The sequence below is a fragment of the Lepisosteus platostomus genome, chromosome 2 (genome assembly GCF_059453375.1).
Source record: "Lepisosteus platostomus isolate fLepPlt1 chromosome 2, fLepPlt1.hap1, whole genome shotgun sequence".
Classification (NCBI taxonomy): domain Eukaryota; kingdom Metazoa; phylum Chordata; class Actinopteri; order Semionotiformes; family Lepisosteidae; genus Lepisosteus; species Lepisosteus platostomus.
Genome location: NC_142612.1, coordinates 35,079,341 through 35,098,141, shown reverse-complemented (window position 1 = coordinate 35,098,141; position 18,801 = coordinate 35,079,341). Strand labels below are relative to the sequence as shown.

Below are 18,801 nucleotides of genomic sequence, written 5' to 3'. Positions count from 1 at the left end.
CATAAAGATATAAATTTTTTATTTTATGTGAAGAATCACCAACAAGTGGGACACAATTGTGAAGTGGAACGAAATCTATTGGATTTTTGAAACTTTTTTAACTAATAAAAAAATGAAAAGTGGGGCGTGCAAAATTATTTGGCCCCTTTACTTTCAGTGCAGCAAACTCACTCCAGAAGTTCAGCGAGGATCTCTGAATGATCCAATGTTGTCCTAAATGACTGATGGTGATAAATAGAATCCACCTGTGTGTAATCAAGTCTCTGTATAAATGCACCTGCTCTGTGATAGTCTCAAGGTTCTGTTGAAAGCGCAGAGAGCATCATGAAGACCAAGGAACACACCAGGCAGGTCCGTAATACTGTTGTGGAGAAGTTTAAAGCCGGATTTGGATACAAAAAGATTTCCCAAGCTTCAAACATCCCAAGGAGCACTGTGCAAGCGATCATCTTGAAATGGAAGGAGTATCAGACCACTGCAAATCTACCAAGACCTGGCCGTCCCTCTAAACTTTCAGCTCAGACAAGGAGAAGACTGATCAGAGATGCAGCCAAGAGGCCCATGATCACTCTGGATGAACTGCAGAGAACTACAGCTGAGGTGGGAGAGTCTGTCCATAGGACAACAATCAGTCTTACACTGCACAAATCTGGCCTTTATGGAAGAGTGGCAAGAAGAAAGCCATTTCTCAAAGATATCCATAAAAAGTCTCGTCTAAAGTTTGCCACAAGCCACCTGGGAGACACCCCAAACATGTGGAAGAAGGTGCTCTGGTCAGATGAAACCAAAATCGAACTTTTTGGCCACAATGCAAAACGATATGTTTGGCGTAAAAGCAACACAGCTCATCACCCTCAACACACCATCCCCACTGTCAAACATGGTGGTGGCAGCATCATGGTTTGGGCCTGCTTTTCTTCAGCAGGGACAGGGAAGATGGTTAAAATTGAGGGGAAGATGGATGCAGCCAAATACAGGACCATTCTGGATGAAAACCTGTTGGAGTCTGCAAAAGACCTGAAACTGGGACAGAGATTTATCTTCCAACAAGACAATGATCCCAAACATACAGCAAAATCTACAAAGGAATGGTTCACAAATAAACGTATCCAGGTGTTTGAATGGCCAAGTCAAAGTCCAGACCTGAATCCAATCGAGAATCTGTGGAAAGAGCTGAAAACTGCTGTTCACAAACGCTCTCCATCCAACCTCACTGAGCTCGAGCTGTTTTGCAAGGAAGAATGGGCAAGAATTTCAGTCTCTCGATGTGCAAAACTGATAGAGACATACCCCAAGCGACTTGCAGCTGTAATCGCAGCAAAAGGTGGCTCTACAAACTATTAACGCAAGGGGGCCGAATAATTTTGCACGCCCCACTTTTCATTTTTTTATTAAGTTAAAAAAGTTTCAAAAATCCAATAGATTTCGTTCCACTTCACAATTGTGTCCCACTTGTTGGTGATTCTTCACATAAAATAAAAAATTTATATCTTTATGTTTGAAGCCTGAAATGTGGCAAAAGGTTGAAAAGTTCAAGGGGGCCGAATACTTTCGCAAGGCACTGTATTATGATAGGGAAGTGTAACTTGACAGTTTTATCAATATAACAAACTAGATAAGGACTTCCATTATCCCTTCCTTCAGCCTTTCAAGAAATAATTCAGAGGGTCATGGATATCTTTCAATAGGGACAGAACAGATCCACCGCTTACTGCAATCACTACTTTTACCATTAAGAAAGACCAACTTAACTTTTTGGTCACCATTTCCCCAATTTAACTAGTTTGATTAAACATCCTTATTTATATCTCTAGACATCTTTCTATGTTGAAATAAAATAGAAAAAAACAATAAAATATTATACAAAGACACACAAATGTTTTAAAAAATGTGCAGGTATTTCAAAGTGGCATTTCTTTTAAGTATATTATGGTCAATTTATCTTACTGGGGTTCAAAAATTTGGGTAACTTATGTCTGACAAACATTCAGAAAACCTGACAAAGACAATACTTAATTGACTTACTTAATTAAGTACTTAAATACTTAATTTAATCTGTTTCCCTTATGTTTCCCACTTTTAAATCCACTTAATATGGAACGTTAATTTAGAATTTTCTAACATTTTGGTAGCTGAAAATAAAAATAACAGAAGCATAATGTCTCTGAACATCATAAAAAGTATTAACTGAGGAATATAAACAAACATACATACAACCAGGGGTGGGCTTGGCATAAAAAGAGTCAAGGTCATGCAGAAAAGAACCTTATCCCCACTGTGAAGTGGTGGATCTGTAATGTTGTGGGGCTGTTTTTCTTCCAAAAGCCTTGGGGATCTTGTCAGGATATGGCATCATGGACTCCATCAAATACCAGGAGTTTTTAGATCAAAATCTGTCTGCCTCTGCCAAGAGGCTAAGACTGGGAGGCATACCTCCAAATCCACACAAAAATGGTTCACTGACCACAAAATCAAGCTTTTGCAATGGCCATCCCAGTCCCCTAACCTAAACCCTACTGAAAACCTGTGGATTGAGCTGAAGAGGACCAAGGACTCTGAAGGATCTGGAGAGATTTTGTATGGAGGTATGGTCTCAGATCCCTTTATATGTGTTCTCCCACCTCATCCAACATTATAAGAGAAGACACAGTGCTGTTATCTTCGCAAAGGGAGGGTGCACAAAGTACTAAATGCAGGGGATGCCAATAATTGTGACTTTTTTGGAGAAAAATGTTTTTTTTTTACTAATTTTACCTATTTCAGTGTAAAATCAAGCTGATAAACCACAAAGACATTCTGTCATAGCCTTTTTTGCTCATCTTTACCAAGTGTGCCAAAAATTCTGGAGGGCACTGTAAATACAAAGGTTGCAGAGGTGGTAAAATAGTTTTTTTTTAATTGAATCCTACAGAACACACAAAAATTTAGCTAATAATGCATGAATGTTCTTAAATCCACCTAAATGCAACAAAATACATGAGCCAGACCATCTTGCACATAAAAAATGTGCTATACATAAAAAATGAAAAAAGGCACCTTCTCCATTCCATAGGCTCCCTGGGTAGTTGCTGTGCAAGGCAGTGGTACAGTGATGTGAACAGACTCTGATCCCCAGAACCTGAAAGAGAAGAACACATATTTTGGTCCTCTTCGTTAATTCTGGTCTCTGGTGACAGTGCTTTTTGGTGCAGTAACTTGCTGGCAACAGCAAAGTGCAAAGGGTCTTAGTCTTCCCAGTGGAATCCTAAAGGCATATTCAGTACTGACAAACCATGACTACTGTGTTAACATGAAGAGCTGATGCTGATGGTGATTTTCATTATGATAAGAAGTAAAAACAAAAAGGCAAACGATGTTAGGATGTATAGTGAAAAGTGTCTAATTTAAATCTAGAACTCTTCTAGAATATCTTATAAATTTCTAGTTACAATGCCATAAAACACTATTGCTGCTCTGGAATTAGTCCAGACAAGAGCCACCAGATATATTCATAATCTTAAAAGAACATCCTACAATAACAGGCAAAAAAAACTCAAACATTTATGATGATTTCTTAACCGTCAAAAGTATTGACAACATTAACGTTACAGACTTCTTCAGAATCAACAGTGAAATTCAAGCCAGATGACACAAATGGAAACTATGTGGATGTACTTTTAAAACTGAGAACAAGAGTCATTTATTTTACAAACAGGTTGTGGGAGAATTGAACAAGCAACACAGCCATGTTATTGACATTATTACATTGTCCTCTTTCACAAAACAGCTAGCCAAGATGTTCAGATCAATAACTAAACTCTAACTTTTTTATATTCTTAAAGATCAGAGCATTCACAATGGATAGTTCTTCTTATGAAGATAAGTGCTTTGAAAATCATTAGCATAGTTCTAATATCATAGTTAACACATCTAATACATCTAATTAAGGTGCTACCCTAACCACAAGACATGCCTAAATGTCTAGGAATACATGAAGATAAGATGCAACTTATCTTAAATTATGCCATACATAGGGACCACTGTCTTAAGTAAAGACTGGAGCTTGAGGAAGTGCGAGTGAGGACAATAGTGCCCATAATTTGTACATACAAATGCAGCCTTTCAAAATGTACGTCAAAACCCACTGTCAAGATAAGCAAGGTGCATGCAACAGATCCTCCTTGATGGTAACAAAGTTCTACTAGGGATCTGACAGATTCTCTAATTTTCTTGTGCTAAAGTGAGGAATGTGTCCCTGGGACTGTTGCAACGCCACAGCTTTTCCATAGCCCCGATTCCTCCACTCTTCTATAGTGCCATATTCCGCATTATGATTTGGTATTCATACTGCCCCCCCAAAAATCAATAGGTGGCTCTTGTGGTGCCAATGTTGGTGAAATGGTAGCTTCATTTACTGTGCTATACTACTTCTTTAGATTAACTTATTATACAATATTAAATCATGTAACTAAAGGAAAATTTTGGTAAGTGAAAAAATGAAGTATAATAAGGTTACAGAATATCATTAAAATATTATCATACTTTAATATTTATATGAAAATATATGTATATAGTTGGCAGTGTTGGTTAAAAATTAAAAATAACATTTTCTGCATCAAATTACCACCGAAAAGTGATTTTTCCCCCAATTTTAAGTCTTTAGCAGACTAAAAAAGTTTCAGCTTAATAACTATACTTTGCACAATCCATTTTCCTTCAGTCCCAACAAGCTTTCCTGTCCCTTCTGAAAGAAACACCCACATGACATGATACCGTATGTTACTACCAGGCTTAACTGTAGAAATAGTGTTGACTGGGTGATACACTGTAACTTTGGTCTAATGCTAACACTTTTCAATAACAAAAAAAAATCAAATTTTGTATGATCTGAATACAAATCCTTTTGGTTTTTGTCTGCATCATCACTTAAATGCTATACTGGAAACTATATGTGGTATTGGAGTTGCACTCTGTCATACAGATCAGCTTTGTGGAGTAACCTCGATATGTTACTTACTATTTCTCAGCTCAGGCACTGAACTCTATAGCTCTTTCAAAGCTGCCATTGGCCTAACACTGACATCCCTCAAGTTCCTTGCCAAGCTTCTCAGTGTGGAGGGATGACCAGATCTTAGCAGTTTGTATATGGCACTGTGTACCTTCCATTTCTTGATGACTGAGTGGACTGTACTGTTAGTTAAAAAACTGTGCATATACCTTTCTATCTGATCTGATCTAATTAATCTATGAATTAAACGATGTCAATGAATATGCAATGCTTGTTTTTTTGTCATAATTGTGAGAAAAAAAAACTAAGCACACATCCTTTGACAATATGTGAGCAGTTTTCATAATAACACACTTAATTCTACTATGGATAAAAACATCTGTTTTTAAAAAAGTGACCAATGTTCAAATGCAAATGAAAAGCAAATATGCACAATTAAAGGTTCACCATATGTGGTGTCTGTGCTTATACAAACTCCAACAGGGTACAAGTTTGCTTTACCTCTTCAACGGCAAAACATGGCATTATTGATGGAATGTTAAAACCAGAAAAGGACAGGGACAGAATATAGGTTAAAACAATATGGAACGGCTGCAAACTTCTCACACATAACCTCACATTCAGGCATGATAACAATGTGAAGAAAACTGTCCAACTGAATTTTCATGGTCACACCTGAAGGGCTGCTGCCAAAACCACCAATTTAAAAGGACAGAATATTGCTTACATCACAGAATCAGGAGGTGCTGTGAAATACATTAACATGCTGTAAAAGAAACTAAACACATGCCGAGTGAGATATATTTGACCACTTCACAAAAAATTAAAAGCATTACCTATCACCTTATCCATATTAAATATGGCGGTGCGGTGGCTCTGTGGCTAAGGATCTGCGCCTGTGGCTGGAAGGTTGCCAGTTCGTATCCCACAAAGAGGTATCCTCCTACGTGGGACCCTGAGCAAGGCCCTTAACCCCAGTTGCTCCAGGGATGCCATATAAATGGCTGACCCCGCGCTCTTTATTTACCTTCATCCAATGAAGAGCTTTAATCACAATGTAACAAAACTCCACACTTTTATAGGTTAAAGAAGTTTAATGTAAGAAAAAAATGCAAAAAAAACTAAAATATACAAAGATTACATTAGCATTCAGCACACTGAGTCAATACTCAGTGGAAGCACCTTTTTTGGATACTGATATTCAGTTTCAGCATTCAAGATTTGAGTAAAAAGTCATTATTTAAAAAATCATTTGCACTTTCAAAGCAAAAAAGGAAGTGAGGTGAGTTGGATTGGGTCTGAGACACATTGATAAAATAAATCGTCTGTTTTACCTTGGTTAATGGTAAATCATTAAGAGTTATCAGCAATCTGGGAACAGATTAATTTTAAGTATTTGAACCTTGTTAAGAGAGCTTGCCATTCTGTTGTTTTAGGAAAAAGAGAAAGATGGGCTATCAAACAGTTTATAATACTGGATTTTGATAGACTTGCTAGTAGAGAAGGATTTTAAGATCTCTTTTAGAGACCTTAGTTGAAATAATTAGGCAGGCGAAGAGCATACATTGAGAAGGCACGGTCACCCATAAATACATAATCTGGTTCTGGGGACATGAAGCAGATTAAATTGACTTTAAAGACCAGATTGAAGTTTGAAAACAAAGGTCAGTGAGTTGCCTTAAAAAGCGAGAGCCTTAAAAAACAGTATCAATACTTTCAAAATTCAGTCTCTGATGGACAGGGAGGTAATGGAGCTTTGCTAGAATAAAGGTGATATGGTCTGAATTCCTTGCTCCGGTGAGTACTGTGGCAGCACTGTTCTGGAGAAGTTTTAATTTAATTGACACTTTTCATATGATCCGAAATATTGAAAGAAGCATCAGACCCAAATTGCTCACCACTAAAGATGGGGGATGACATTTTAATCGATGATGGGACTGCAGTAACTAGTTGTAGTGATCTGATTAGGTGTTCCAATCAGCATGGCAGCTCTTTTGGCATTAATAAGTATGAGCAAAATGTGCCTTATCCATATCCTGATATCCTCCAGACAGTTGTCTAAATTTTCAAAGGTGGTGGTTACATCAGGTTTGGCATGATTATACAGCTGTGTGTCATCTACTTAGCTGTGAAAGTTAATGCCCCAATACTGCATGATCTGACCGAGAGGGAGCATGTAAATGAGGAACCAGATAATATGCAGTCTCTCCTCAGCTTATGATGTGTTTTTTATTGTACTAATTTCTATCTACACAGCTCTTTACACGTGGTCAATTTAGACATAGATGTGTGGGGATGACACTAAACATAGTAAACATTGCCATAAACACTGGGCACATTTTACTTAACACACGTGTTTAGCTAACAGATTGTGATGGATCTGAAACTTAAAAAATGGTCAATAACATTTTAAGAACTGAAAGAAAATTTTATTTTAGGCCTCAGCCAAAAAAATTAAACCATTTACCCCACACATCTTCATGAAAATTATGGGAGCTGCAAAAACCATACTACAGGGGCATACAGTATGTAAGATATTACATACCACAGGTAAGAACTGTGATAGTGTGCTCTAAATCATATTGAATCTCATTTTCAAAAGACTTTGTTTCTTGAGATGCTTTTTTTTTTCTACAAATACACAGAGGGCCAGGCGAAATAGCACTCTCCATACAAGCTTTTTCGGCGTTTTCTGAAAAAAGCTCTGTTCAGCAAGTTTCGTAATGTTGCTGAACAAGTTTCATACTGATGGACTCAGCCGCTTAATATTAACTTTATGGATACAATTATATAGGGGCCTTTACATACGATATTGTTACACCACAGAAATCGTTGCTCAGAATCTGTAGTTCTCTGTATCTCGTGTAATTATAGTTACACTACAAGAAAACTTCAAAATCCCGCTACATTGTGAATTATGTGACAATATGACACAAAAAAGCTATTTACATTTAATAAAGGGGACCAGAGCAGTATGAGGCCTGGTCGTTTTGGCACTGGGACTTGGACGAGCTGCGCTTCCTCGCCAGGTATAGAGTAACGTAGATATGAACAGATCCTACATTTTGCACCATTAATTCACAAATCAGATACAGTATTTCGCGATTTCTTTGAATAATACAGAAAAATAACCAATGTTCAAGCGTGTTAGAGATCCAGCACTATTGCTGGAAGGCCCTTTAACCCTCGAATAGCCGCATTCCTTTAGTGACAGTTTTTAGCGTCTGCCTCACAAATAGTGTCAGTGCTAAAAACAGCTGAAAGATATAAAAACTTACATGTTACTATCGGCTTATTTTCCATTGTGTAGATTATTGGCTTCTCCTCATGGGACTCCATGGACTCCGATTGTCAAAAATCGCCCCCCATATAAACGTCAATGAAATCAGTGTTGTTGTTAAGAAGCTGCTGTATCGCAATAACACTTCCTCTCTCCATCCATCCCCGCTACTTCCTGTATCTCCCTGAGCCATGACGACTTCCGGTGGATGCGTGCCTTAAAGGATATGCTGACAAAGTTCCTGAACAGTTATTTTTTTAGCCGAGAAAAAAGATGAGTAGTAACTAGTTGTGTAACTCGGTAGTCTTACACATTTATTGCAATCATTGTCTGCGTTTGAACGCTAAACAAGTAAACGATTGAGAATAAAAAAATATTTTGAAACATTTTCATTTATGATGTACTCTATCAAATAAATACAGACGTTATTGTCATTATTTATTATATTTTGAAGGCTTTACTGATCTAAGGAAGGCCTGACTAAAATTAAAAGTATTAACTAGTGTGCAAAATATTATACAGTGAAATTGAATTACAAAAGCAGAACAACCCTGGATTTCAGACATGATTGAACAGAAAAGATTCTCTATTATTACTAAATAAATTATGGCTAAAGCCCTGTAGATTTTACAGATTATTTTCTGTTGGTTTCTGTCGATTAAGAGCTAACAAAAGTCAAAAAGACGGGAGGGCCAGAGTGTGGAGGAGGAGCTGTTGCGTTTCTTTTTTCCATCAGTATACACAGTATAGAGCAAGTGGGCTCCAGCATGTCTCCAGACTGGTTAATTCCCAAAAATCACAGGTCAAAGGTCAGTGTCCATCACCCAAAGGGAGATCCACCAATTGTGGATCTGTAGAGAGGGTACCAGAACCACACCTGATAGCATCTTGGCAAATCATTTACTGGTGATGTCACCAATATAAACTGGAACACAAGACTCTTGAGTTAACCACTGGCTCTCTCAATATCTCTCTTAACTGTCAAATCTGACTTTTATAACCACATGACTGCAACCAGTCCAAGTCAGAACGTAAGCTTTTCTCCTAGATTCCAGGCTGAGAGAGTGAGACAGTAAAGTACAGATTTCTACCCAAGATATTCTCAGGCAGAAGAAATCTTGTGTTCATGAACCCACAGTTATTTTACCTGATCAATGAAATTAGCAAAGAGTTGGACACTTTCTTTTTGTGAACTTCCAGAATATTCTGACCAAAGCTATAGCAGGGAGACAAACTGTGCACAGAACATTTTAAAGACCAAAGTCAGCTGGGTACAGCTTTGGCAGAGCTGCCTGAGGCCAAAACAAGCTGTTAAGTAAACCAAGGCAAAAGCTTTCTCTCTCATATGTCGGGACCCAGCACTGAGAAGCTGCTACGGAAACGAAGTTAAAACTAATCAAGTACTCTGGCAATTTCCAATTGTTACAGAAGCCAGCATCAGTACTGGAGCAAAACCTAAGATATTGAGCAAAATTGGACATCAAAATTCACATGGAAGCTCATCTTGAGTGATGAGAAGGTAATATTTTTTTGCAAAAATTGTCAAAATGGGATAGGGGCATAATAACATTTTCTATAAAATAGGAATCTGCATTTATTGAGAATGGATTTGATGGATGGCATCAAACAATAGAAACGTTTTAAAACTATTAATTCAAGTGTCACAGTGAAGCTTCTAACAAAATTCCCGGTTCCAGTCGAGAGGGAACGCTGGCGCTTTTGGCTGCCGCTCCTCTCAAGTTTTTCATTTTTTTCTACTTATTTTATTTATCACCAGCAGCCATATCACCCTGAAACTTGCAACTGGCAACCCACTGAAGCTAAGCAGGTGTGAGCCTGGTCAGTACCTGGAAGGGAGACCTCCTGGGAAAAACTAAGGTTGCTGCTGGAAGTGGTGTTAGTGGGGCCAGCAGGGGGCGCTCACCTTGCGGTCCATGTAGGTACTAATGCCCCATAATAGTGACAGGGACACTATACTAAATGGGCGCCGTCCTTCAGATGAGATGCAAAACCGAGGTCCTGACTCTATGTGGTCATTAAAAATCCCAGGGCGTTTCTCGAAAAGAGTAGGGGTGTAACCCTGGCGTCGTGGCCAAATTTCCCATTGGCCCTTACGAATCATGGCCTCCTAATAATCCTCATCTATGAATTGGCTTCATTACTCTGCTCTCCTCCCCACTGATAGCTGATGTGTGGTGAGCGTTCTGGCGCACTATGGCTGCCATCGCATCATCCGGGTGGATGCTGCACATTGGTAGTGGTGGAGGGGAGTCCCCATTACCTGTAAAGCGCTTTGAGTGGAGTGACCAGAAAAGCACTATATCAGTGTAAGCAATTATTATTATTAATATTATAATTATTATGTTCTTTTTTCCTTTTTCTTTTCCGCAACACTGATTTCACGTTATCCACGTTATATGTTACAAATTCACAAATGCGACTTCCACTTGCATTATGAACTGAAGACCTTCACCACTTGCTACTGCCTTACTCTGGATTTCGTTCCTGTCTTGATTCATCGATCATGTCTCTGAGGTACACTGCACTGCAACTTCTTCAACTAAAACAAAGCTACTTTCTTTCATTTGTCTGCCAGTGGAGTGTCTATCCCTGCCTTTCGGCACACGACTGTAAGTCCATCCCGTACCAGCGCCGACCTCAAAAATCTCCTCTTACTACTGCACCTGGAGCGCACTCCGCTTCCCCCTGAATCACCAAGACTGGCCAGATCAGCGCTACTCAATAACCGTTCAATAAACAACAAGGCTCTTCTTTTATGTGAATTAATCAAAGAAAAAAAACTGGACCTTCTGTGCTTAACCGAAACCTGGCACAAACAAAACAATTGACTCCTGTTCAACCAACTTGTTCCACCTGGGTATAGTTTGTTTGACCTTCTGCGTCTTTCAGGCAGAGGCGGGGGCCTCATTATTATTTACAACCTTTTTTACAGTCTAAGTCCTATTACTATACCTCGTCCCTCTTCTTTTGAGTGTCTTATTTTAAATGTTTCTATCCCCCAGTCTACTATTATTGCCACAGTTTATAGACCACCCAAACCCAGTGAAGCCTTCTTAGGTAAGTTTGCTGATTTTCTCTCATTCTTATGCCTTAAGTTTAAAAGGATCCTTATTCTAGGGGACTTTAATATACACATCGAAGGTCTTCCAGTCTGGCTAAAGACTTCCTTTCTCTATTGGGATGCTTTGATCTTACTCAGTTTGTTTGTACCCCTACACATAACAAAGGACACACCTTAGATTTAATTATTGCCAATGACTCTTTTGTCTCCCATTGCTCTTCCCTTGATCTAGGCCTCTCTGACCACTTAGCCAATCTTTTCAATCTGGAATTACCTGTTTCTAACACTTCCCCCCCACGCTCTGTAAATTCCCTAAACTGGCGATCAATTGACCACCCAGGGTTTGCAAATTCTGTTCTGTACTCCTTATCTTGTTTCTCTTCCTTTGACCCTCTAGAGCAGTGGTTCTCAAACTGTGGTACGCGTACCGGCAGTGGTACGTGGAGTGCCACCAAGTGGTACGCCAAATGACCCTGGAACTGTGTCGTGTGTGCTGAAAAATCGGGACGGGTTTTCAGATTTTGTATTTTAATACGTGTCGAATACGCAGCCTACGTACTACGATACAGTGCACGCTAATACTTCAGTGGACACAAGAGATACTCTGTAATTCTATACCACTCTATAGGAATGCGTGCTACGGATGCAAGTGACCAATTGTATTTAAAAAAAGCTACTGTATCTCCAGCAAATAGGGAGAAAGGAGAATGTGCGTGATTTTGGAACAATGCCAACGTTGTAAACACAGGAATGCATAGAAATACGTGCTACGAACGCAGGTAATCTTGTGAGCACACGAAAGCGTAATAACAGAAAAATATTGAAGAACTGTTCTAATTTGAGAAAAATACACCGAGTGTCTCTGTGTTTCGCTCCCATGCGCATGAAATAAAAACTTTAAATAAATACGAAAATAAAAACGGAAACGCAGAAAAATGCAAGCTTTCGTATTGCTAAAGCAGGTAAGCTACACTATTTTTGAAGAACCTTATTTACCGTTGGCAAAAGAGCTGACACGTATTATGTGTAGAGAAAAAGCTGCTAAACAGCTCGACCTACTGCCCCCCCTGAAAGACACAGTCATTCATAGAATTGTTGAAATGAAGGATTATATCAAAAGTACACTGATAGAGCGCGTTAAGATGAGCAGATGTTTTTCACTGACCAAATCTACTACAGACTCATCTAATTGCAATTTGCTCGTTTACGTTAGATACGAGTTTGAGGGCATGTCCCATGAAGACTTTCTGTTCTGTAAACTGCTACCAACAGGAACTACAGGAGAGCACATACAGTATTTCAGCTTCTGAATGAATTTATCGTAGAGAATGGCCTCGACTGGATAAAATGCGTCTGAGTTTGTACAGACGGTGCTAGAGCGATGACAAGCCAGCATAACGGTGTAGTTGCATGAATTAGATAGGCTGCTCCAGAAATTATTGTACACATTACAACATCCACCGCGAGACCTTTGCCGTCAAGAAAATGCCTGACGATTTAAAATCTATCAGACTCTGTTGTGAATTGTATCAAGGCTTGAAAAATTAATTCACATCTGCTTTGCTCAACTAAACAGGCTCACCCCTCTCACTGAAATGGTGCTTTTTTATTAGTTGTTGTTAATGTTTTTTTTTCTGTAAAACACTTTGAGAAGCCACCTTTAAAGGCGCTATATCAAATAAAGTTTATTATAATAATATTTATTATATGTATGTGTGAGTGTGTGTGTACGCACACTCATGTTGGTCATTAAGAATTTCTGGGGTTCCTATGAGATGATGACTTGTAGGTGGTACTTGGATGCTTTGGTTGGATTAGGGGTGGTACTTGGTCCAAAAAGTTTGAGAACCACTGCTCTAGAGGACAAAATACAGTTACTTGACAGTGCTCTTTTATCTACCCTCGACACCTTTGCTCCTTTAAAAACCCGAACCATCTCCTTCTCTCGCCCTGCCCCCTGGTACAATGACCATCTGCAATCCATGAAGGCAGCCTCTCGCAAAATTGACGTAGTTGGGGTCTTTCTGGCCTAAATGTACATTATCAGGCTTGGAGAGATTACTTATCTCAATATAAGGTTACTATAGAGTCTGCAAGATCTACCTACTTCTCTCACATCATTGAAAATCACCAAAACAACCCCAGACATCTTATCTCCACCATCAACAGACTGCTCAAGCCAAACTGCCCCACCACATTACCTGCCTCATCACAAGTTTGCAACACATTCTTAGATTTCTTTAGTTCTAAGATTGACAACAACTGACATCACATTCTCTCCATTACGCATATCATTTCCATTCCTCCTCCCTCCTCATCCAACTTCTCTAGTTCCCTTCTCTCCAGCTTCTCTCTTCTTGACTCTGCTTCTCTCAATAAACTAGTTACACGCATGAAACCCAACACATCTATTTTAGATCCCATTCCCACCACTTTATTTCAGTCCTGTTTCTCTTCTCTCTGTCCCATTGTCCTCAATATTATACATGAATCCATGAGCACTGACATTGTACCAAAAGTCCTCAAAACTGCTGCCATTACCCCCGGGCCAAAAAAGCCTAACATGGCTCTCGACAACCTTAACAATTTTGCCCCATCTCCAACTTACCATTTCTTGCTAAAATTCTAGAACGTGCTATCACACTTCAGTTACATAACCACCTCATGACAAACAACCTTTTCGAACCCCTCCAATATGGCTTCCGTCAACTTCACAGCACAGAAACTGCCCTGGTCAAAGTCACTAACGATCTTCCAATAGCTGCTGATTCTGGTTCTCTTTCTATACTCATCTGTCTTGATCCCGGTGCTGCTTTTGACACTGTTGACCATAACATCTTACTTTCTTGACTTGAGACTGTGTTTGGAGTTTCTGACACTGCTCTCAAATGGTTCAAATCTTACCTCACTGATCGCTGTCATTTTGTCTCTCTTAATGGGTACAGGTCTGAAACTGGTCTTGTTAAGTCTGGTGTTCCTCAGGGCTCAATACTGGGCCCCTTGCTCTTCAGCATTTACATGTTTCCACTTGGTCAGCTTTTAAGATCACATGGCCTCAGCTTTCATTTTTACGCTGATGATACTCAAATATACATCCATACCAAACCTGACACTGATGTGGCTGTCTCTATTCTATCTAATTGCACCTCTGACATAAAAATTTGGATGACTCAAAACTTCCTTCATCTTAACTGCGACAAGACTGAAGTCATGCTTATTGGCACCCCCCATCAACTTCGTAAAGCCAGTCCTGTAACCCTTTCTGTAGATGGTTCTGTACTGTACCTTGGGGTTATATTCGATTCTGGCTTAACATTCGACCCACATGTACAGCATACTGTCAAAACATATTTTTTTCACCTCAGAAATATCGCTGGACTATGTCCTATGCTATCACTAACTGTGGCTGAAAAGCTGATCAACACATTTGTGTTCTCTCGAATAGACTACTGTAATGCTCTACTCGCTGTGGTATCTAAATCTACTCTGAACAAACTGCAGTATGTCCAAAACTCAGCAGCCAGAATCCTGACCAGGTCTAGTGCAAGTGTTCACATTACTTCTATCTTGGAGTCCTTGCACTGGCTTCTGGTCAAATTCCGTGTACCTGTCTGAACTTTTATCACCCTACTCCCCACCTCGCAACCTTCGCTCTTCTAATTCTGCTCTCCTTACTGTCCCCCAAGCCCGTCTACATTGTATGGGTGACAGGGCCTTCTCCTGTGTTGCCCCCAAGACTCACCTTCTCTAAACTCCTTCAAATCCAGACTCAAAACCCTCTTCTTCAGAAAAGCCTTTACTTAACTGGTTCCATTCTTCACCCCTCTGCTTTTCTTAGTACCACCATCCACTGTCTCCTCTATATATTGTAATTGTGTCTTATCTTGTGTATTCTTCTTATTTATTGTTGTCATCCTGTAAAGCGCTTTGAGAAGTCACCTTTAAAGGTGCTATATAAAATTAAGTTTATTATTATTATTAAAATAATGAACACCAAAATGTTTGTGTACTGTTAAATTTTGCTAAGAAAAACAAAATCAATTTTGCACAACATTACTGCTTTGTGCTCATCAGGATCAAACTGTATGTGGTTATATAACTGAAAGATATGTTTTAACTTGCTTACATTAATCCCTGGAGAATTTCCTGAAATAAATCAACTATTTCAGCCAACGTTTGCCAAATGGCCATCCCATGAACATAGAAATTAAATGTTTATAATGATGTACCAGAATGAAATGAGAAAAGTGCTTATGTCATAGGGTGATAAAAGTAGGAATATGGTAGTGGCTTGGGGACTACTGTATGTTTACTAGTTTAGTAATGATGGCCTGTGCTTTTTTTCTTTTGTGTATATTTTCCTTCTCTTTTAATGTTTTCCTGTCACATAGTGCAAACAGTATTTTTTTCATAGACACAATCAATTACCACAGAGTGAGAAGTGACACATTAGATTTATGTGGGTGCTGAGCTGAAATGACCTTGATCAGAGGGACAGAGAGGAGAAACAAATGACAAAATAAGGAGACACAGTACACAGTGATACCTGGCTATCTGTATATACCTGGCTCCTCAGATAGCCCCAGTTATCACCTGGACATTCCTACCCCTTTCCCTTTAAGTTCTGGAGTTTTGGCTAGAAAGATTATGATATGTATATGTACAGCCTTCAGCCAGAGATTAGTAAGCTCATTTGCACTCTCCCTCCCCTTATGCTGTTTCTTGCTGCAGGTGGTCAGAGTATGGAACAGTATAATGGAACATATGTCTCTTGGATAATGCAGACAAGAAAGATGCAAGTGTTAGGCCTCTGCCTTAAAATGCCTTTTACATTCTGTAAATGTAGGATTTTTGTGTCGTATGTTTAATTGTGTGTAATGTAGTGTTTCTCTTGTCATCATTAATAAACATATGTTTAATCAAGTGTGACTAGATTATTATTCTTTTCACCAAAGCTGTCCCAGAGAACAAGGAATTCACGTGCCTCGTACTACGATACAGTGTGCTAATATTTAAGTGGACACAAGAGCTACTATGTAATACTATACCATTGTATAGGAATGCGTGCTACAAACGTAAGTGGTGAATTGTATTTAAAAGTTATCTCCAGCAAATAGGGCAGTAGGAGAATCTGTGTGATTTTGGAACAATACCAATCTTGTAAGCACAGGAAAGCATAGAAAAGCATGTTACAATTGTAAGTGACCAATTGTATTTTTTTAAGTTATCTTCAGCAGTTAGGGAGGTAGGAGAATGTGCTTAAGTCCAATGTCGACTTAAGTACTTGCATATTTTTAAAACCCTGACGCTTAAGTTTAATAAATGACACTTACACAACCCTGTGATTTTTCTTCCATTATGACAGTTGAAACAGCATTCATGAGAATATTTACATTTGTATACTTTGAGTCATCAAGTCTTTACATATTCACAAAAACATTTCTGGGTTTTATGAGGCAGCTAAATCAACTCCCAGTGATTCAATGACTCAATGCTTTGAACAGGGCTAAATAAAACTTGAGGAAAAGAACCTGAAAATTCTCAAATACGTTATATCTTAACAAGGTGTGACCTTGTTATATACAATACTTTGATAAGGTTAGTAATGTGTGGCCATAAGGAATAGTCCAAACGAAAATCCATGTAATTGAACTCCACATAATCTTTCTCTGTTTTTGATGCTCACTCCTTATAAATTTGTCTGTACAGGACTGCATGATATGTTTAGAGGAAAGTGTAGAGATATGCTCAGGGAAGTTAGGTGTACTAATTATAAATAAACTAAACTTAAGGCAACTATCAAATTACTTGCTGAGTTTTCTCAAAAATATTGAAAGATATCGCAAAACTAGAAAAAACTAGACACACACTCCATGATTTTTTTGCTTGTCTTGGGCTGCTGTAACACATCAATTTCCCTTCGGGATCAATAAAGTCTTATCAATTATGCTTTTGGCTTTCTTAGTCACCTTCTGTTTATAAAAGATACTTAAGTTGATTTAATTATTCCGGATTATTTTGCCAGCCTTTTTACAATTACCGGTACTTAGGTTGCCAAACCGGAAAGTGAAGATGTTAAGACACTTTCAATTAATGATTTGTAGAAAAGTGTAAGAATAGTTGTATCTACCTTAAAGTAGCTGAGTTTTCTAAGAAAGAAGAGTCTCTGTTGGCCTTTTTTATAATGTCACAACATCTGTCCCATTTTAGGTTTTTGTCAATGACCAGTAGTCATCAACAATTTCAACAGGCTGACCATCAATTATAATGGGTTGAGGGGGTGTTGTTTTTTTTCCTAAAATCAATAACCAGTTCCTTTGTTTTTGTAAACATTTAAATTTAGGGAGAACTCGTTGCACCAGTTAGTAAAATAATTTAGAATGGGCCCATGATGGTATTCCGTGTCCTTTAATAAACTGACCAGGACTGTGTCATCAGCAATCTTAATGAGATGTTTATCTGTGTGTTTGCTTATGCAATCATTAGTGTACAAAATATACAGCAGAGGGGACAAGACACAGCCCTGTGGTGATCTAATTAATGTGTAGAGAATGTCAGATAAGCACTTCCCCAATTCAACCTGTTGAGACCTGTTAGTTAGGAAGTCTAGCGCCCACCTTATCAAGTTACCATTCAGATTCAGAATACTTTGAGAGTTTCTGCGCAAACAACAGTGGTTGTATTGCATTGAAAGATGAGAAGAAGTCAACAAATACAATTTTTACAAAGGTCCCTGGTTGTTCAAGATAGACCAGATTTAACAATGTGTTTATTGCATCATCCGCTCCCCTCCTTTCCCTGTATGCAAACTGTACAGGGTTGATGAGGGCTTGTGTGCTCTTTGTGATGTGTTTCTTCACTATTTTCTCAAGAGTTTTCACAGGGAGAAATGTGAGAGCAACCGGCCTGTAGCTGTTAACTAGGGATTTCTTCCTCAGAGAGGGAATGATCTGTAAGATTAAGGACAACTGGAAGAGAAAACTAAAAATATTGCAAGCTGATGTGCACAAGATTGTAGAATCCTAGCACACACATTATCTGGACCCACACTTTTCCTAATATCGATTTTCCTAAAAAGCCTATGTACCTCTGCTGTGTTACAAACCAAGAAGCCAATTGATAGATGAGGCCATGACTGGTAAGGCCAATGGGAAATTCTCTTTTTGAGAAATGCCCTGGGATTTTTAATGATCACAGAGAATTAAGACCTCAGTTTTGTCTCATCCGAAGGACAGCATCTTTTTACAGGTATAGTGTCCCTGTCACTTTACTGGGGGATTAGGACCCACACAGACTGCAGGTTGAGTGCCCCCTACTGGCCCCATTAACACTTCTTCAAGCAGCAACCTTAGTCTCCCATCCAGGTGCTGGCTCATACTTGCTTAGATTCAGTCGGTTGCCAGTTGTGAGTTGCAGGGTGATATAGCTGCTGGCTATATCTTGCAGTCACTT

At 38.9% G+C, this 18,801-nt stretch overlaps 1 protein-coding gene across 2 annotated transcripts in view; it reads right to left on the bottom strand.

Moving 5' to 3' along the window:
• The window catches only part of trappc10 (trafficking protein particle complex subunit 10), a 96,377-nt gene extending 87,918 nt beyond the window's left edge, over positions 1-8,459 (bottom strand). For both annotated transcript variants that reach the window (XM_088607185.1, XM_088607186.1), the window contains exons 1-2: positions 8,266-8,459; positions 3,037-3,118 (exon numbers count right to left, since the gene is read on the bottom strand). In XM_088607185.1, the coding sequence (XP_088463311.1) occupies positions 3,037-3,118; positions 8,266-8,326 (143 nt within the window). In that variant the 5' untranslated portion in view covers positions 8,327-8,459. The remainder of the gene's footprint in view (positions 1-3,036; positions 3,119-8,265) is intronic.
• Positions 8,460-18,801: the final 10,342 nt, after the last annotated feature.